Here is a 22408-nt window from a genome sequence, read left to right as displayed (position 1 = left end):
ACTGGACATTCTATTGATTGAATTGCACACATGCAATATTAAATGGAAATTATCATATGGAACGAATGTACGATGACACATACAAATTCCCAAGAAGCTTTAGAACGATTCTTGAAGGATTTAAGAGCAATTCATGTTTAGATTTCAGACAAACACTGTCAGTAATACTATGATGAAGCAGATGAAATAAATGCATGCCTCAAGTCATAAGTTAACATACCGCCAAATTTCATATAGACACCATCATTTCTGAAGATGTTTTATTTATAGTCACTTGCAGATCCGGACTAATTTGCGACGCAAGAAAAATATAATTTTCTAAAGAAAAGGTAACATAAAACTGTTTCAAGGGCCAGCAATGTGGACCGGGCCTGCTAGTTATACATAACAATAATGTTAATATATAAGTAATATATGTACATAAATATGTATATACGTATGGTTATCTCCTTTACGGAACAACTCTATTCAACTTCCAGACTTCAAACATAAACAAAAAATCATCACAAATCTTGTGAAATTAACTTTCCACACAAATTGTTTGTTGAGTTTTCTTGCACGTCTTTTCCCTAAACAGAAAGCCAGTGCAATCGTGAAAAGAGAAAGTTTTTCTTTCACAAGTCAGCTTAACCAAGAACAACACTCGCCAATAAACAGAAAAAACACAAACTTGCAATTCAGCAACAGCAGTTACCAGTTGCGAACAAAGAATTTAACGGGAGCTCGGTGGCTGCACATGCATAAGCCACTAACAAAAGTCATTAGTGAACAAGATGACCATATCCGGCATCATTATGGGAAAAGTCAGGTCTTTCGGCTAACTTCTTTACTGCATCCTTCGACCCGCCTCCGCACACTGTTAGTGTTTGGTCATTTCAACTCTCAACATCTGTACTCCAAAATCTACTTTTTGAGAAACTGCGCAGAATTTTCAAATAGTTGGTTTTGCTTTTTACGACCTGCTTTTGGGTTTCCGATTTGGTTTGTAGTTTGGTTAGTTGCGTGGTTTCATAGTCCGGTGGTGGACTATGGTCGGGTTGTTGCATGCCTCAGATCCATGACCATCTACACATCGACACACGTTTAACGGTAGAATCCAGAGGGCAAAGTTTACCCAAAATTGTGGAAGACCACAAGAAACTAATAAGCGCTGGAATGTGCGATGGTGCATTTCAAATAAGAAGCCAAGTCTCGACAGAAAAACTTACAAACATACAAATATGTCACTGATTGTGTTATTCAAATTGCTATAAAATATTCAACAACTTTGGAAAAAGGAAAACCAAATGAAAGACAACCCGGGCAAAAGAAAACATGAACTTGCAAGCTGTTGCAAATTTATTCTCCGTCCTTTTTCTCCCAACAAGGTGAAAACAAATAATGACGGCAAAGAGCAGACACTGTCGTCACCACTGGCCAGTGTTAAGAGATGCAATACCACACAACTAGTAGGACTGAATAAAGTTCCAAAAGAAAGTTTTCAGCCGTTATTCATCAGTTGTTATAAAACTTTATGTCATGTTGCATGTGTATCTGCGCAGCAGCAAATTATTCGTTCTATATATGTATTTGGACTAATGATGTTTTTAAAGGAAATTCTTAAAAAATTAATCATCAAATTAAAATGACAACACCTGGTAACTTCGTATATTGAATGACTGTAAAAATGTTCTATATAAAATGAATAATAAAATTTTGACTTTTTTAATTAACTACTGATTGTTGCTATTACCCGTGCATATATGTATCTTATTTGTGAATTTTATTTCCAGCGTATTTTGCTGTCAACTACAAATTTATTAATCCTTTTCAAATTCCCAGAATATGATTAGTGTCGGGCACAAAAGGACACCAACGACTGCCCCTCCACCAAAACATTGTATACTTCTTCTCAGTTTTATTTAATTTGTACCTTTCTTATTTGGATTCTGTGACATTTTCCCTTTGACCTGTTGTATCTTTGGTTAAACCTTCACGTTATGTTATGTTGCACCAATGTCTTCCCATAGGTGTGTGCTACTCTCGGACATGCTTCCATGTCCGTTCGACTTGATGGTGTAGCCATGTGACATGCAACGTGACTTATCACTTTGCGTAACTTTTGATTTAATTGGATTTTCGGACGACACGAAGCACACAACGCATTAGCACAGCAGCATTTGTTGCAGAACATCGAGGCAAAAACAACGGCCAAACAACCGTTTGCAGAAAAGCAAATACGTCCAAGCGACAGGAGTTAAGTATAAAAAGACATACAGGTCTACGGAATGCACGTTTTCGATATTTTATCATTTTTCACCCGCAATTCAGACAAAAGCTGTAGAACCCTTATTTTTATTTTATTTAAAGCAGTAAAGTTTTAATACCATTCCGTGGCCAAAAAAAAAGAGTGGAAATTAAACGGACATCTCGCAAAAAGCAAAAAAAAAACTCCGAGATAATGCAAATGTGATGCTCATTGGATGCTTTTGTGGTCGTGTAAAGTTTTTAATTATTTTTGCGGTTTGTCATTTTATTGCCAGAACAGGCGCCAGCTCTATGTTGTAACAGCCTTAAGGGCACGTTGTTCAGCTTACTATTTAATCCAGACATCACATAATAACCAAACAAAACATTCGCCCCTCCACCCGATCTCCAGTCGTGAAGCATACACACAACGACTGACTGACTGACGCACTAGCCAATAATTGTTAAATTTCTATGGTTTTTCGTTTTGTCGATGATGGCGGCTGCAGGTGAAGTCATCATTGATATTAATGACCAGTCAGGGCTATTGATAGAGTCAGCCCATTTTGGTGACTGTGCGAAATTCACCGCAAATACAACCAACATTGTTTTTGTTACGCATGCTGTCATCATCGTTTAAGGTTTCGTTCGTTTGTTCGACTTATTGGCTGGAAGTCACAAAATGAAATGCAACAATGGCACTGCTAGGTTTATTTATGCCGTTGGCTCATCGTTTGATGCAAACTCAAATAGTTGCATGTGACAGCAACGGAATTTGAATATGAAATGTTGATACATATATTATTAATGTATTAACTGAGGGAATATTTTCATTTACTACCCAGCAAAATAAATTGTAGACAAGTTCTGATGAGAGTCGTCTCATCACAAGTGCACCCAAGAAAATTAAACCGCCGCCAGGGGTTTACTTGTCTCGTGGTTGTAGAGAGACTCAGTATTTTATTACAAAATATTTAACTCTATACCTTAAAATAGAAAGTACACATAAATCGACGCACATTAGAAATGCACGCTGTACCGAGAAATGCATTATGCACACAGCAGGCATAATGCTTCGTGGGTAATAAAGCTACACAATTTATTGCTGCCAGTCTTATCTTTAAATAGATGTAGACTCTAATCACAAAATGACCTCATGCGTCGCTGAATAGAAAACTACCAAGACAGATAAAACAAATTTACAAAATTGTCCAAGTTCCTTCGCGACATGTTTTGATGCAGTTCAAACGGAGTCGGATGCGATCAAAAAAATGGCATTCTTTTCTCACATTTTAACAGCATCTGGATGCAGTTTAATCGGAATCATGAAAAAGGCACTCCGTGAAAAAGGCATTCCAAGGACAGACATCCATTTTTCACATTTAAATTGCATCCGGATGCAGTTCAAGGGAGTCGTGAAAAAGGTACTCCGTTCGATATATTTTACAACAAGTTGCTTAGAGATCCCTACAAGCAAGCCAGTTTGTAGATAACTAGAAGCAGCGGCATCATTCTTGAAAAAAATATTGCATCAATTTCCAAAATTTTTATATAAAATAAAAAATACAACTCAAAGTTGGGAATCTTTTTACGGTAACTCACACGAGGAACATTTCCTAATGGAGAACATTTCCTAATCGAGTACATGTCGAGATCTCTGCTGGTGATGGGAAGACAATATAAGAACCTCTTTAGCAGATGAAGCAAGAACATTTCAGCTTAGATTAAATGTAGAGCGGTGGAAACAAAATCAGTTGCGATTGAATTTAATGAATAATTTTCATAATCCATATGTGTTCATGTAATAAAGTTTTTAATAATCTTGTTTCACACAAATAATAATTTTTTTTTTATTTATCCTGGGACATTTTTCAATGGTCAATCCAAAGTACTGTATGAAAACACGTACGTGGGATGCAAATTCGACTGCATCCAAAGGGTTATTTAAAATGCAATTCCAAAGCGTTACTTAAAATGTAGTGCTAATGGAGTGTATCTTTCGGTAGTCACATTCTTGTAAAAATCATGAGTGAAAATGCATAATTTGAATTCATTGATGCATCTTTGGAGGCAAATTTTTCGCTGGGTAATTAATTATCAAAATATGCATGTATACTAAGTCCCAATCTACATTAGGCAAGTTTACTTGCAGCAAGTTTCAGTTTGTAGGAGAGACACGTAAGGGAAATGGATAAAAATGCCCGTAACGGCAATTTCGTTTTTGACATTATTTCCAATGTTTTGAAGACAAAACTTGCCGAAACAGAATTGCCTATATAAACTCAAGAGTCAAGTTTAAAAGAAAACGATAAAAATTGCCACAATGGAAAACGCCTAATGTAAATCGGACTTATCGTCAAGAATTGAAAGAAATCAAAAACAAAAAATAGATTTAATAAAAATATAGAAATATTGAAGAAATAAAAAATTTTTTAGTTTCTAAAAAATGCAACACAGACTTTGTTGAAACAACAATATGCATAGATACGAGAATAGTAAAAAGCATTTCTCGATGAATTTGGCCATATATACAACTAAAATGGCTAGTCGATATGTCAAAAAATATTTTTTTTAAACTCTATTACACAAATACTACTGAAAATAAATTAACATCCTAATTTGCCAAAAGAAAATTATAATAAATTAAGGGTTACCACCACTTACAAATTTCCAAAAATCGAAAATGTTTTAAATAATAAAATGCTCATTAAAGTGAATTCTGCTGAGTTCGGATCGTCATAAAATTGGGGAAGAGTTTTTGTTTAAAAAAACGAGAGAACTGAACAGTATTTAAAATTTAAGCCCTTTTAATGGTGGCATATTTTGGCATACGTGTAAGGAAGAGGGTAAATAGTTCCAACCGTTCGACCGTTTGGTATTGGTGTTGGTAAAACCAAAGCTTTAGATCGGTGCCTTGATAACCCAGACGAACTTAGTAAATCCTTTATTGGCATACCTAGTGTACAAAAAAGCCACTAATTTATGGATCTAATGTAAATGGTGTTTCTTTATTTGGGGAAATTAGTTTCGAATTTCGATACGTTACTTGTGACGAAGTTCACTATTCGAACGACAGGACCTTACGTCTGTGGAACACACTCCCACACAATCAACAAGACATCTGATGCATACACTTTTAAACAAATTCTTTTAACGTTTTTATTAGAAATATTTTATTTTTTTTATCATAGTATTTTTCATTGTTTTTAAGTATGATTTGCTTTTTTTTTTTAAATATAAGCAATTTATATAATTTTTATATTGTCTAGTTTATATATAATATGTAGTGAATATGAAGTGTAGTGTGAACGAACTGGTTCACTGTCTTAGTTCAAAAAAGTATGAGTAACATCAACTAACGTGTGATATTAAGTATACGCATTTTGTTCATACAGACGACCGGTGTCCGATGAACTAGATTGTGAAACAGGTCTTTCAATTGCCCAAATTCAAAATTAGAACATTGATGTGTTGTAAAAAAGCGAATGATTGAAAAAAAGAACTAAACTTAAGTTCGAAATTTTTAGTTTGACTGTCAACTATTTTTACTGATATTTTTAAATGCCTCGTTTAAAGACATATGATTCAGACATTACTTCATATACACCCATTTGAGACCAAACTGTTTAATATTTGTCAAAAAATGTTTATGAGTTTGCAACTGATGGTAACCTCTTAAATAATTTTGAAAATCTTTGTACTTCTATCCATTCCTTTGTTGTAGCTCCCAATGTACACTTGTGATTTATATGTATGTGTTCAAATATAACCCCTTGACATTGCATGTACTGAACAATCAGTCAACAATGCGTTATCGTGTAAACGAATTCACGAAACACGCAGTGTTGTATTCATTTTTATTATTTTTTTATTTATAAATATTCATGTCATGGCGAGTGGTTGGAATTTGCGAATGTTTGTATATATGTATGTATATGCATATATGTATGTACCTGTACACGTGTTTAACAATTGCATAAATTTGAACGCATAAGCGGAGAGTGTTTATTTGTTTACATGCCATCAAAATATTTATTTGACACTTGAAAAGATAAATATTAAATATATTGGTCCATACTGCGTATGAGTAACACTGAAATGGGAAATTGCGTATAGGTAACATGGGACGTGTTACCATCTGTAGATAAAGAATGGAGTCTGTCACTCGTCATGTAAATAAATGTGTCCTTTATGCATCTTGTCACTTTATGTGCATTGATATTGAAATCGGTTGTAAGAGAAAGCTTGTACAGCCGTGTATTATTGCAATAATTACTTTATATCGATTTGTGTGACAGATGTTTTCATACATTTTACGTCAAAATCGAGAATTAAAACGTAAAGCAGTAGTTAGAACGAAATAAAACATTACTTGCTTTTAAATAAGGACGTATCATCTAATTGCCTCAATGTCTCCAAATTAAGACACGTTACACACTATCACACCTTCATTCAAAACCAATCTGCACCACAAAAATATTTTTCAACTAATTCGAAATAATTCAGTTAAAAAAAGATACAAAAATTGGTCACTGAATATAATTACAAGTCCTGTTTAATATTTCATCGCATAAAAACAGCGTAAATAGCATTTCACACAGCCAAATAAATATTGCAGCCAGTGTGTTTGGTATTCTAACTTGTGTCCTAATTGAACTTATTCAGGAATAAAACAAAAAATTAATTGAGTTATTCGCTAAGTGGTTGTCATTCAATTATGGCCTAATTATATATTTTATTTACTCCCTCGTGCATTACTGTCAGAGGAAGGAAGGTGGCGACATTGTGTTACAAGCCAAAAACAAGGTCACGTACAACGTGGCGCCTGAGTGGGTGAATTTACAAATCTACGAATATTGTGTGTGTGTGTGTGTATGTCTCAGTGGCCGTGGGCGAATGCACACAACTGGCTGTAGATTTTAAAATAATACACCATTATTGTCTGCTCTTGTCTCCAGAATAAATTACTTAATTAAAATACAAAGAATTTCGTGACTTCCTAATGTTGACAAACCATTTTACTCCAAAGTTTCCACAGAATCAATGGAAATTTTAATTAAATAACCTACGTAATAATGACTGACTGATTAGGTAAAACATGTAGGTTGCTTTGTTTATGCCGAGAATTTATTTAACATCTTCTACAGAAATCTTACGATCATGTTTGGAATAAAATAAAATCCGAGAAAAAATTTATAAAAATTAATATTAAATCATCTTCGTCAAAAAACAAGAAACCCTCATCGCTGCAAAAACACATCTCATTTGAAAAATCCAAATTCGATGGCATACTTGGTATGTTATGCTTCGATATAAGTATAAGATTTGAAGCATTGTCAGAGAAGTCACTTTCACACCCGATATTCCTCATGAGCAGCGTAACTAACAGCAAAATCATAATATGTTGGTTGTGGGGGTATCTCCTCGGCATTCCTTTTTATACCCTCACCTTAAGGCTAACGTTTGGAATCCGTTTGTCTGTCTGGCTGGTGACCAAGATAACTTTGGATCGAGGCAACCGATCAAGTTCAAAATTTGACATTCGTGTTGTTTTGTCCACTTCTTCGGCCACTTCCCCACAAAAGTTAAAACATTTTCGCTAAAAGTGTGCGCACGATAACTCTCGAAGGTAGTAAACGTATTGGTCATAACTTTGCATATGTAATATTACTTCCAGGAAGGTCCACTGCTACGGGTACCTCCAACACAAGATACTGGAAAATGTGAAGTTTTAGAGCAACTCTCGGATCTATGTGAAATTTTCTTTAGCAGGTTGTCCTTGCAGACCCCTTTTCGGCGGAACTGTTTTATTAGGGACAAGTCCATACTTCCTGACTTAAAAACTGCAAGAAACCGTGACGGTACCAACTAAAATGGCAAATTCGCAATATAACTCTCACGGGGAGTAGTTGATTAGTCCAAACTTTGCACATCGTATTATTCAATCTAGTCATGTATCAGGTTGGAATATGGGCTATATCGGTCCCGTCCTTCGGGCACTTCCCACACAAAATTTGGCAAAGCTGCAGTTTAACAGCTCGCCTCGGATCGTTTAGATTTTGTTTCGAAAACCCCTTCTTGCGGACCCTGTTACGACAGCAAGTCCATCTTTCCTAAGATAATGGCCCAAAATCTTAAAACAAAACCCTGCTGGCACCATCTAAACTGGGTAGTACGTAACATAACCCTCTTAGGGAGAAGCCGACTTGGTCCAAAACTTTTACATCGTATTTACCACTCTTTCGGGTACCTCCCACACAAAGTTTGGAAAGGGTGCAGTTTAAGCACTCGTATGGGATCGTTTTTAAATTTTGGTCAAAATGTTGGGTATGCGGCCCTAGTTACGGCGTTTAAATTTTTTCGGGAGCAAATTCATACTTCCTTTGAAATTGGTCTATCGGACGTCAGAAGTGTTGTGTTGGCTTCCTTTCTTTAGATCTGAGGCTGTGGGTGTACGTCTGTCGGCACAGCTGAAACTTTCTTAAAAATACGTTTTTTTCTTTATTTGTTCTTCTGTTTATTTGGCTTGAGGTCAGCAGAACTGAAAAGACATACAAATTATATTTTTATATTTTATTTCTATCTTCGATAGTCATCAACAGGGATTTATGTTACTTAAAAAGAAAAAAAAAAACACTTTGATATAAGTAGATTTTGGAAAAAGCCCGTTTAATATCTACTTATAAAGCATTGAAATTGGTCAACAATCAAATATCAAACATTGCTTATTTTTCTTTATTCTAATATAGCAATAGTTATACTAAAAGTTAATTTTGTAATATTTGTTTTATTATAGAAAAACTAATTTTTAAGTATGTAATTGTGACATCAAAAGAATTATTCATACATACACATATGTGCAATTTAAATATATTATCTTACGAAATAAAAACCTATGAGAAGACTAAAACTGTGGTAGACCTAGGCCGGAGATTTATACGATTAGGATGGAGAAAACTCCATTTGAATTGTCCACAACGTACAAGTCCACCATCATCTACATTTACGTTTTAAATCAGAATTTTAATGGCTCTTGACCGCAAACTCTTGCTCATGATCTGGTCGACATCCTTACACACGAGCAAGAGGCATTATTGCAATGTGTGTGTGTGTATGTGCAACACACCCACTGCCTCCTCCACAGTGAAATTTTACTAAGGAGCAAATATGTATGTATGCAAATGTTCTCAATGAAAACGAAATGAATAGCATTGACCTCAGCCAGACAAGTGGTGGTTGTGAGAAAATAAAATGCAGCCGGTGCATCATGGAAATTCTAAAAGAAGATTACGCCCACGGGCTGTAGCTGAACGTTCTTTGAAATGGAAGTCAGATTAAATTTGATGTTGAGTGAATTGCAGGCAATAAAATCCAGGGCAGATTAAAAGTGCTGGCATTCATACAATTCTGGCATTAAACCTGACCCCTACACAACTATCGTCTGTACGTAGCTCTTCTACTACTTCTACTTTATTTAGAAGACATGAGTGTGTTTCACGCAAAAGAAAAAAAAACAAAATTATTTGAATAGTAGATTCTCATTAACGCATTAAACTACAACCATAATATTTGCTTTTCACTTACCTTATCCTTAAACCTCATCAAACTTTTATTTGTGGCAGAAGAAAAACTTTTCCAATTATCTTCGGAAACATTAAATATAAATACATTCATATAATGGGTATACCTAATGAACATATGATACTGCATGCCATTTTCCAAACATAAACCCATATAAATAATTATGTTTATGGCTTGGTTCTATTTCCTATAGTTGTGTTCCGCTATCTAAACCACCGTCTACGCCCAATTGAAAAAATGAAATTAAAGTGTCTTTAATTTGTTATTGACTGGTAGTTGCCCGAAAACATAAATCAGTACAAAAAAAAACTTTTTTCGTGTTCGTAATTAGAACCTTAAAATCAACCTCGCCCATTGGGCTCTATTCACAAACATTAGAAAAAAAAAATGGGTCCAAAAAACAAAGTCAACTTTCTCTTTGTTGTTGCAAGGCTTTAATGGCCACACTAATGGAAGCGATGAAAAACACAAAACGAGAATTCCCAAAATTTATTCGGCTATAAAACAAAGTTTGTGTGTGCGTGTGTCTGTCGCTAAGAATGTATTTGTGTTTACTTCTCTTTTGGCACAAATTGTCTATTGATTGTTTCGTTTAAGTAATGAATACCATTTCGTTCGGTCATAACATTTCCGACGGGGGTAAGTGTGGAAATTAACCTTCAGCTGTTACCGAAAGTTGGTCGAGAGTACTATACGATATGGCGAAGCAATAATGGCAATCTGCACTGTTGCTTGTGAGTGAGTGTATGCCATCAACAAATTCTATAGCTATATTTTCCTTTGTAGTTGTGGATCGTAATTACATTCCCCAAAGTTACAGCAGTTGACGACCATCTCCGTATTAAAGCCAAAACGAATGTGACCTCTAATTTATTGTAAAAACATAGAAAAGGCGTAAAAATTTATATTTCGAGAAAAGGATATAGTGAGGAATAATAAAAACTATTTTATATGTGAACATTGTGTCATGGCAAAGGAACACACACGCTGGCAAAGGCAAACATATACATATTGGAAATACGTTCCAATTCCCATTGGCCTCCGTATCACTGTCAGGGTTAATTACTTAATTTTATTACGGAAATAAAATACATGAATAGGTTTGCCTGTTCTCTTGGTTGTATATTTCCACGATGACAGCGCAATTTAAATTGAAACTTTATTGGATAATGAAAGTCTGATTAGATGATACAGAAAAAAAATAATTAGCTTTGTTGACATTAGTACTATTCCCAAAGTTTGTTTAAGCTTAAAAAATAAATAAAAGCACATTCAACAGTTTTTAATATTTTTTATAGAGACCGATAGAATTTTGGGTCTATAGAACTGACCTCATGACTGTAAATATTTAAAATGGAATACATCCATAAAAATTCGACCATGTAGGGATTTAATTTCTTATTTATAATCAAATAAAAGCAGATTCTAGTAGTTTAAATTGAATACACACAAGGCAAGGAATTCTTGCTAAAATCATTCTTGATTGATTTCATATGATAAATATTTTCGGTCATCACCAAAAGCCAGGCTTGTGGTCTAGCCAGAAACAGAAGGCCGTACACAATTTTGAGACGATTAGTCATAGATAAATTTTTTAAACCATTTTTAAATCGCTTCGGCGGTGAAACTTTTTTATATTTCTGGTTTCGAGTATCATGTTTCTGTAAAATAATTTCAAACTTCCAGTTTCTTTAAACCAGTATTTATTATTTTTTAAATAGCATTTTAAATATTTCAATCTTGACGTTTTTGTCTACTATAACTTTATACTGTCATATATGGTGCTGAAGTCTACCTTTAATTTATGCACAAAAAACGTAATTTAACATTAAAAACGCAACATCTGTCAGAATTTGTAATTTTTTACATAATCACAGATGGCCTTTTAAACTTCACCTTTCCCCTCACCGGTTGCTGTGAACTCAATAAAAGAATGTGGAAACCATTAAATATTCGTTTTCTTTATTTTTGGGTTTCATTTTAATCAATACTGACAACAGAGAGACCACATGAAACTGAGGTTACAGACAAAGGAATAGGAAACTGAAAGAATTTTGTATTTGGTCAGAAGCGCACACAGCACTTATTCGATGCAAGGCAGGAATCAATACAACTAAAAATTAAAATCAGCAAAAAACGACCACAACACAGAACACAAGTATTGACCCTAGAAAACAAGCAAATACGAAACAATAGCCCATAGATAGAAGTGCTGTGTAGCAGTCTTACATATAGCTCAATAAAACATTGTAAACACACAGACAAATACTTATACGAGTTCGTATGTATGTACGAAGCAAATTAAAACCAAAAATGTATGTAGGTCAGTGCACAGGAAATTGCAAATCCAGAATATGTAACAAGGACATTTTGTTAAGGATGCCACACATTGTCTCCAACCCCTCCACTCACGTCCCATTCAAATGAAACAAAACTTCTATAAGATAGTGGAATAAAAGTTTGAAAACAAGGTTCGATAACACTACCAACCGTTGAACATTTAAATTTCTGAAAACTCAATGTTGTAGACAAAAAATGTTTCAGATTCATAGCCCAAATTGTACAACTATGTAGCAACATCAGCATTAACACAATAAATACCCGAACTTGGGAAGATGTTGTTTTGCTCAATACTTTTGTGTCCTTCTTTGCAAAGTTTACAAGTAAAAGTACTGAAAGAGATCCTTATGAGAACAGTATGTACATCCAAGTTCGCAAACAAAATTCATCATTACATCACATAGCCCACCAACAACCAAGTCTAAATATACATACATACGTATATACTATACCCTCCAGCACATAACCTTAAATAATAGGAGGCCATTTCTCCTGCCTAACTAAGAATATGTTGTTGTTGTCGGTGGTGGCGATGTTATTATTGTTACTGAAGCTGCTACCATTGCTGCTGTTGCTGTTTTTAATGTAACTTACCGCCATAATGATGTAATGAATGTAACGTAATTAAAGAAAACGCAACACAAAAACAGATAAAAAATTTGTAATTAGGTCTTAATGACAAAATAAGAAAAGGAAATGACATTGTACTCCCAACTATAACAATCACTCACGGCTCCGGCTGCGTCGCCGTCATCGCCTCTAAGTATTAATTCTATTTCTGAGTAGCAGTGGGTAGACAGCTTCCTTATTAAAGAAAGTAACAGAATGAATGGGAAGTGCCGTAGTGTTGCTTGTTATATCTTGCCGTATACGTAGGTAAGGCAGACGTATGACCCTTAAGAAAAGACTGTAACATAAAAATTGTGGATAACAATATCGAGGCGGCGCCTTTTGACCAATAATTAGAAGGGATGTTCCCAATCGTTCAGAAAACAAATATTTAGCTTTTTAATTCTGGAATAACTCGAATAAAATTGGAGAATAGTTTTAAAAAGAAAACTTAAATGTCTCCAATTGGTTCTTAAAAATAGTACCCACCACAAACGTTTTCAAATTTACTATATGTTTATCCAATCCTTCATGTATCTCCTCCGCAAGCTTTGGAGGAGTCGACGTCCATATTTTTGTCGGAAAGAAGTTTACATAATTTTTTAGGGAAAAAAACTGATTTTCAATTCACCCAGGCTAAGGGTATATCTCTGTCGGCAAAGCCGACTGATCCTTTTTTAACTTGTTTGATATTGACGTCTAACACAACATAAGTTATTATTATTAATTGGTATGTATATATGGTTTTAGATCATGGTCAGAATTTGTGATGATTCTTCTGTAGCGATAAATACACAGTCCCAAAGGCTTTAATATGATAGACTAATATTTACTATTTTTGTCTCATTGTCCTAAAGAAATGCATCCACTGTGCAATGGGAGCCTCCTCCACTTTTCTTCCAATGGCGCATCAAAAATAGCCGCACAACACTTGTATCCAATCTGATTTTTTCAAGTGCTGTGGCCGTTGTGGGATTTATCCACCGTGGAAATTTGCCCCACACCAAACCTATTACCTATGTGTTTTAATTTAAACATAGCCGAGTAGTTAACTGGACACAGATTTTTCGTATCTTTCCAATTATGTTAGTATTCCACTAAAACAGTCATACCAAATTGAATGACCCCAATTAAGTTAATTTGATTCTGTTTCGACGATATTGCTACCATTGCCAAAGTTCAAATGAAACTGTCTCTATTAAAGTTTGTCTTAGCCAAAAATATTGTACAATGTACCGGAAACTCGAGCACTAAAGACACCATAAACTTGCTTTAAAACGAACAAAAAAAACCTCCTACACTTCTTCAATTCAATTCGTCCCTCCCGCAGTTACTTTGTTATTTATTTATGAAAAAACGAGTCATTTTGGCTCACCGGAATGGAGAGGCCACACTCATGATATCGAAACGGAGTGAGCCAAAAAACACCTTTAACCGGATACGGAAACATTAACCTCGAAATGTCAAAAAATATAACAGCAGCGAATTAAATTCTACTCGCTTTGTGGGTCAACACCAAACAGTTACAGTGGCTGTTTCCTTCTTCTTCTTCTTTTTCGTCTGCTTGTTTTTATTGTATCGGAAAGGAAATCTACCTATAAACAAACTAAACAACAACGATAACCAAAAAAATAAAAGGAAGACACTTCCTCGAACTCCAAAAAGGTCGACGTTGTCGTCGCGAAACAAAAACAAGAAAAAGAAAACTACACCATCGACGATACAAACGGAAATCAACTTATGTCAACAACTCTAGCCAAACCAGCACAACAATACACGTAAAAGTTGTGAACTTGTGCGCTGTCGATTTGCAACAGGGAGGAAATTCAACAGAATGCCATGTAATGCAATCAGGTGCAAATGCTGTATGCAACCGCCAACACCAAGGCGCAGGCCTTGCAGCAGTAGCAGATTTCTAAAGCTTGACTCCTTAGCTAAGTTGTGATGCTACTTACGAGCTACCCACGTTCAATGGGAGTTATACGCCATGGCGTTCCATTTTCCGCAAACAACTGCAAATAAACTTTATTTTTTATTTGGATTCAAGCTATCATCCAAACGGAAATGAAAATAATACACTTTTTGGGGGAGGAAAACGAGGAAGTGTAGTTTCATTTTTTTTTTTTTTTTTGAGGAAAACATCTTTTTTTGTATTCGCTAAATGCAATAACGTGGGCAAGTGTACAACAACATACGGTTGGGTACAGGTTGAATTAACTACAAAAGTTTTACGAAAATATCCATCATTCTACTCTTGCTTTTTCAGATGTAATTCGAGAATTCCATTTGTAATTCGTAACATTTTATTTGTAATTTGTAATTCGAAACATTTCAATAGAAATGCGAATTATTCAATTTGTAATTCGAATCATTCCATTTTTAATTCGAATTAATCCATTAGTAATTCGAATTATTCTATTTGTAAAGTAATCGTATTATTCCATTTGTAATTCGAAGCATTCCATTCGTAGTTCGAATTATTCTATTTGTAATTCGAATTATTCAATTTGTAATACAAAATTTTTTATGTATATTTCGAAAAATTTCAAATTACGTACTTCGAATTTCAAATGCAATAATTCGAATTACAAGTGGAATAATACGAATTACAACTAGAATAATTCGAATTTCAAATGGAATAATTCGACTTAATAATTCGAATTACAAATGGAATAATTGGAATTACAAATATAATAATTGGAATTACAAATGGAATAATTCGAATAACAAATGGAACAATTCGAATTACAAATGAAATTCTCGAATTGCAAATAAAATGTTACGAACTACAAATAGAATACTCGAATTACAAACGAAATATTACGAGTTACAACTGTAATGTATCGAATTACATGTGAAATAATAATAATTGTATATTATTTAAACTTCAATCATTATGTTTTTATTTCTCATTATTGATAATTTATTCACACATATAAATGTTTAATGCGATTTGTTAAAATGTAAGAGATATAACTAAACAATAGATTCTTAAGTTTTAGAATATTAACTATATAATTAAACAATCTTAAGAATCGACAGTTTATATTACATATTAATAGTTGTAAAAAATCCTCTATGAGATTTTCATCAATAATACTGACAACACTAATATTCCTGACGTCTGTATTTACCCAAAAAAACTATGCAGTAATTTTATTCGTCCCACATTGTAACAAAATGTAGATTTTCGGATGCGCGAGAGGCAGAGGCACAAAGAAATAAACTTTTGTTCATTTTATGCACAAATGTTATGCAAATCATAACACAAAGCGAAACATTACTTTGTTGTTTTGAAAACAATATGTTGGTTTGCGGTATGTTGCACTTTTAGTTACACTCTCTACGACGTTTAAAATGAATCAGGACAAGATAAAATCATTGAGTCAAATACATAAAGTTTTAAATATCGCAAACTGTAAATATTATCAACACTCCAATTTATTGTAAAAAAAAACCTATATTAATTGCATTAAATACTTAAATTCCTTATATAAAGTTTATTGTGTAATACAATTACTCGAGGGCAATATATGTATGTATGTATACCATACAAATATGAGATAACTTTGAGCAGCAAATAAGAAAACATATGATATCGCTGCATTGAATATGGAGTGCAAAATTGCGCCCAATTCTATTAAAATGTCTTATAAAGACTTTTAAAATACCTTTAATCTAAATGCAGGGTTACATAGATGCTACATTAATACTCGAACCCATGTAGACCGAATTTAACTACTTCCTAGAAATACGTAATACAAATTCACAGACACTTAAATCTTAAATTAAAAGATTTACGTACATGGGTTTTATATTAAGGCGTGATCTGACATAGTCCATAGCAAAATTTAGCAACCCACCTTAATATGAAAGAAATTTATTGATATTGCGCTGCTAAATGAATAATTTCGGCCACTGTGAGGCGGATTATGACACCACTGTAGAGAAATTTTACATGACTAACAATAGCTGTCTGCAAAATTATCCGCCCTCCTTGTGAAACTATTCATATTCAATTTTAGCTCGGTATATGTATACATAAACACACTTGCAGTTACATAAATGTCACTTTTGCACATCGCATGGGTATAATAATACTTTTCCTCAGTTTTATTTGACTGGTGATCTCCTAAAAATATGCCGCAGGAAAAAGTTTCCCTAAAACTTATTTTACTGAGGCATATTGCATTAATTATATCTTCTTTATAAATAAAAATCCAAATGTAGTCCGTAGAATTGCATCTGTTAAGAAAGGTGGACCGATCCAAATCAGTGTTTTTTCAATGTTTGTATGCCAACTTTTAGGCCCACTGCTTTCTAAATATGATATATTGCATTTCCAAATTAAATGAAACCCTTTCCAAGTAAAGGAACTGAAACCTTTCCAACTAAAATGAAACCTTTTTCCAATTGAAATTAAACTTTTTCCAAACTAAATGAAACATTTATTTTTTATAAGAAGAAATGTACAACGAATACTGATAATTTGGTTGCTTTATTAAACAGTAAAAAAAAACATACATACATACACATATGTATTCGTGAATAAACGTTATAGTTATCTTTGATTTCTAAAATTCTTTTCGATTTCTTTTTTTACTTCATTGAGGTTTTATTATATAATACTAAAACAAGTTAACTATTCCTTCTACATCTCCCCCGTTTCCTTGTGTTAAATTCCTTGGTTTTAAATGTAGATAGCGCCATTTTTTCAGATTTTTTTTTTTTTCAAAAAATAACTTCTATATTATCTCTATATTGTGGGGGTACAGCATTGTCGCAAAGAATTTTATAAAAATAATACCAATTAGGAGTGTTGGCGTTTTTTATTTGGGATGACGACTTCTATTTTGTTTTTCAAAGTAGTCAGGCTTAATCCCATAGCCGTTGTTTAAATATTTTATTAAAACAACTTTAATTTATTAGTGGGAACAAATTGGCAATGTTTACCAAGGGGTAAGGCAGGGAAGACTATAGTTTCAGATCTCGCCACAGATTTTCATCAGTTCCCTTTTTATACCCAAGTTTCAATTGCCCGTAGTGCCAAAGAAATTCTCGATCAGAGTGTTTCTTTGCACACGTATCTATATATTTCAATTGGAAAAGGTTTCATTTCAGTTGGAAAAGGTTTCACTTAATTTGGAAAAGGTTTCACTTCAATTGGGAAAGTTTTCATTCCAGTCGGAAAAGGTTTCATTTAAACTAGAAATGCTATATATCCAAATCTACTGAACTCATTTTCTTAAAATTTCCATAGAATGTACTGAGATGATCCCTGGAAAAAATACGTTATATATTTTATTGAATTTCGGAGGGGGACAGGAAACCTCTTCTATGCCCTTCAAAAAACTATGTATTTAACAAGTAAAAAAGTATCAGTCAGCTTTGCTGACAGAGATATACCCTCAGCCTGTGTATATTGACATTGACCATTATAGAAGTGCTTCTCCAACCACCACATATGGTGCCATAGGGGGTTTTTACACCCTTCGGGCTGTTTGTTCAAGAAGTATGGACTTGCCCCTGAAAAAAATTTAACATCGTAATTGCGGCAGCGAATGCAAGTTGCTTCAACAAAAATCAAAGTGATTCGACTGCAGGTCTTAAAGTGAACTTATCCGACATTTTGTGTGGGAGGTACCCGAAGAATTGGACAAATATAGTCCATATTCGAACCGGATCTATATATGGTAGATATAGTAGGATGTGTAAAGTATGGACATATTGGGCCACTCCCTTCTAGAGTTACCGTACGAACAATTTTTCCGAACATTTTTGAACTTTTGTGGGAGAGGTACCTGACGGAGTGGACCGATATGGCTTAACTTCGAACTTACTAAGGCCAAATTTTGGACCGATTCGGCAGATACGTTCGAGAGTTATCTTGCGCTCCAACCACCTCACACGGTGTCATAGTGTGGACTTGCCCCTGATGGAACTTGTACCATCGTATGGGGGGCAGTGAATACAAGTGGTTGCAACAAAAATCAAAACGATTCGAGAGCAGGCCCTAATCTGAACCACCGGTGAAAATAGGCTTTGTTACATATGGGAGTGGGTGCGTGCGGTTACTGTCCTATTTCCTATTTTTTTAAAAACGAAATAAGTGCAAAAATTACGAATGTATCGATTTAAAAATAAATTTGCGAGACAACTGACCCATTCAACCATATGTTATAGTTTGTTATATCTACAAAACTACTGAACCGATTTTATGATATTCGCAGCCAATATTCAAATCTGAAAATCTAAATCTGAAAATCCGGAAATCTGAAAATTACATGTCTTAGTTTCAGAAAAATGTCGTAAGATGCTGTTAAAGTCTTAAGAGAAATCTAAAAATAACAAACACCTATTTGCTGCATATATGTAACTATTTGACAGCATATCAAACATTGCTGAGACTTTCCCTACCGTGGTGCAATGGTATGCACACCCGCCTTGCACACATAAGGTCGTGGGTTCGATTCACCGGCCAGGCAACATCAAACCACTTTTCAACGGTGGCAAAATACCCCTCGGTAATGTTGGTGACATTTCCTGAGTATTTCAGCCATGTAAAACTTCTCTACAAAAGTGGTGTCTTAGACACGCCGTTCGGACTCGGCGATAAACTGTAGGTCCCATGTCATTGAGCTAATATGAATCGGGGTGCATTCATTGATATGAGAGAAGTGTCCCTTGTCCCTTATGGGATGTTTGTGGAACAATTATATAAGTATTTTGAAAAATCTTCTTAAATTCCTATGAAATCTATTATTATTCTAGAAATTAATTTTTCATACAAATATTTTAATACGCTCGTTCCTTATTATTTCAACAGAAGAGGACGACAACCCTTTGTTAGAAATATTTTTCAAATAATATTTTTTAATAAGAGAAAGGTATTTCTTTCAAGTTTTCAAAAGAAACAAAAAAGGCAGGGAACAACGCCAAACGATAATGTTATGAGAAACAACTACACAGGTTTTACAATAAATGAACATTTTCCTGGAAAATGTGAACGTAACATTCCAATCGAAGGCAATTCTTTTTGCTGGCCAACATACATTTCTACGGTCTCCCCATTTGCCTCTACCCAACGAGTAGTCTATAAAAGATGTATTAACGTAAAAGATTTTTAAAGATTTTTGATACAAATTATTCAAGTGAAGGCAGATGTTTCACCCTTCTTTGAACTGGCAAATTTCTATAAATATTTAATTGGTTTTTTAAAGGAAGTTAATTGTTGTAATTAGAAAAGTGTCAACAGTTGTAAATGACAACCAATAGTCATTGGTTATTCATTTGAATTAAAACAAGAGTACATTTCTCAATCTTATAGGTTATTATTTTTCTTGAGAACAACTTAAACAATTTGCCTGTAAATTTAAATTTATATACCCGATGCGCCTGGACCAACTTTAAATAAAGGAAGCCTATACCTGGGAAGGTTTTGCGGATTCTGAAACTACAATGTACATAGATGAGAAAAATCCAAAAACAAAAAAATCGCTGGAGAGCTTTTTAAGTATTCAAAGTTTTTTTTTAGGTTTGCACGATTTTACTTGAAAACGGCAAGGCCTATCGAAATAGGGCTAAAGAAAATGTTGTAGCTGTGAAAATTCTCTAGAGGACTGACCTTTATAATTTGTTTCTAGGCTTTATCATTCTTGAGAAATTGCAGTTCAAGTCACATTTTTAGGTTTTTTGTTAGGTTTTCTCGATTTTGCTTCAAAGCGGCAGGTTTTATCGCGATGGGACTGGAGAAAATCTTATAGTTGTGAAAATTCTCTATAAAATCGATTTTTGCAATTTTTTCCTATGATATTTTCGTAGGTTTTACCATTTTATTCATTGCATTGTCCCAATTTGAATTTCTATATCTCAAAATGGTAAAACCTAAAAAAATATCGTAAAGGTCAATCTTGTAGGAAATTTTTACTGCTACAACATTTTCTTTAGTGTCATTTCAATAGGACTTGGGGTTTCCAAGTACAATCATAAAAACCTAAAAAACCGGAGATTTTTTGTTCTTAATTTTTTTCATCTATGAACATTGTAGTTTCACAATCCGCAAAATCTTCCCAGGTGTAAGCGCCTTTCATTTAAAGTTGGTTCAGGTGCACCGTGTATAGTTTCCGTAATTTCTTTTGATATCACTCAAAGTATTTATACCCTATAGCACTCCGTGGTAATGGGTATTATGTATTTTTCCATTTGTAAATAACATGCATAACGAAACAAGATAAACTCATAGCTACTTTTAGGGAATTACATAGAATCACTTTCTGAGTCGATTATCTCCGTCCGTTTGTATGCCATATATTTTGTAATCCAAATCGTTTGGGATTGGATATAGCTCCAATATACATACATCTATGTATTTTCGGCCGATTTCATTTATTTGATGCACCAAATAGACTATGTGTGTCCAATTTCGATGAAATTTACGGAATTTGTTCAAGAAAAAAATCTGCCATATTATATTGAAATTGCTTCAGATTTGGATATAGCTACCATATATACATATTTTCGCACGATTTGAGGTATTGCATGTACCAAACACGCTGTGGTAGAATTTGATCTACTAATACGTTCTCTTTCCCGACTTCATATATTTTATATACCAAACATAAAAGTAGACCGACATTTTGGATGAAAATGGAAAATGTGACGGAATTTGGTTTAAAAAATTCCGCCAGGGGATTGGTTTATGTATTTTTATGGTTTCCATATCCGATAGAGACCTTCTTTTTGTATAGACCGAATTTAAGTATTCTAAAGGATTTGTCAAAACATTTGCTTACAAATTGGATTTTTTAAAGTATCCTTCATGCGTCTTGTCGAAGGATATAGCATATTTTTATGTTTGTCTTACAGTAGAGATTTTGCCTCGTAGCCAACTTTACTACCTTCTTGTCTTTATTAGGGCTTTTTCCTCCAATATTTGTTTGGTATAACTCTCATTAAGGATTTAAACACATTCTAATAAATATACAGCCGGTGCTTCAACATCAACAATTCGGTTCTTAAATTAATATAGCATACCTTAAATTTTTTCGCTTTTGAATAGTTCACTGCCAAAAAATGGGCATAACATATTAAATTCATAATTCTTAATCAATCAATTGTATTACAATTTTATGATTTTATAAAATGTTATAATTAATAGCCATATTTTCTATTAATCTTTACAGCATGGACTACACTAGTTTGGGCTGTTGTGCTCTGGCATTCGTCCTATACCTGAACACATTAAATTCTGGATTTGTATACGACGACAGGTATGTAAAAGAAACCCATAAAAAGCTATCCTACTAAAGCACCGTATAATATGAAGTAACACCTTCCCCACCACGGTTAATTCTTTCAATTCCAAGCTAAAAATCATACGACCTGTACAAATTCAGAAAATGATTTATGCACCCAAAGGGATGAAGGGAATGAGAAACATTGTTTATTATTGTTTCGACAAAATACACAAACACAAACAAACATAAATCTAACCAAATGTAAAGCTACGAGATATGTTGGCCAAACAACAAGTCCTACTTCAAGCACCGCACGGCAACACACAATCAAAACCCACCCACCCATTCAAATTCACGTAATCATAACCAGTGTAACAACAATACAATGTTTTTGTATTACAACCAAGCTGCAGTAA

General features: G+C 34.0%; 1 protein-coding gene across 2 annotated transcripts in view; it reads left to right on the top strand.

Moving 5' to 3' along the window:
• Tmtc2 (Transmembrane O-mannosyltransferase targeting cadherins 2) overlaps positions 1-22408 on the top strand; it is a 126920-nt gene that overhangs the window by 72540 nt on the left and 31972 nt on the right. For both annotated transcript variants that reach the window (XR_012409771.1, XM_073964967.1), the window contains exon 4: positions 21939-22025. Coding sequence is in view for 1 of the 2 variants with exons in the window: in XM_073964967.1 (XP_073821068.1) it covers positions 21940-22025 (86 nt within the window). In the remaining variant the exon portion in view is untranslated. The remainder of the gene's footprint in view (positions 1-21938; positions 22026-22408) is intronic.

Source organism: Musca autumnalis, unplaced genomic scaffold, assembly GCF_047663935.1.
Source record: "Musca autumnalis isolate F117 unplaced genomic scaffold, ASM4766393v1 scaffold_2, whole genome shotgun sequence".
Taxonomy (NCBI): domain Eukaryota; kingdom Metazoa; phylum Arthropoda; class Insecta; order Diptera; family Muscidae; genus Musca; species Musca autumnalis.
The sequence above is the reverse complement of the archived record's forward strand: the minus strand, read 5'-3'. Positions and strand labels throughout refer to the sequence as shown.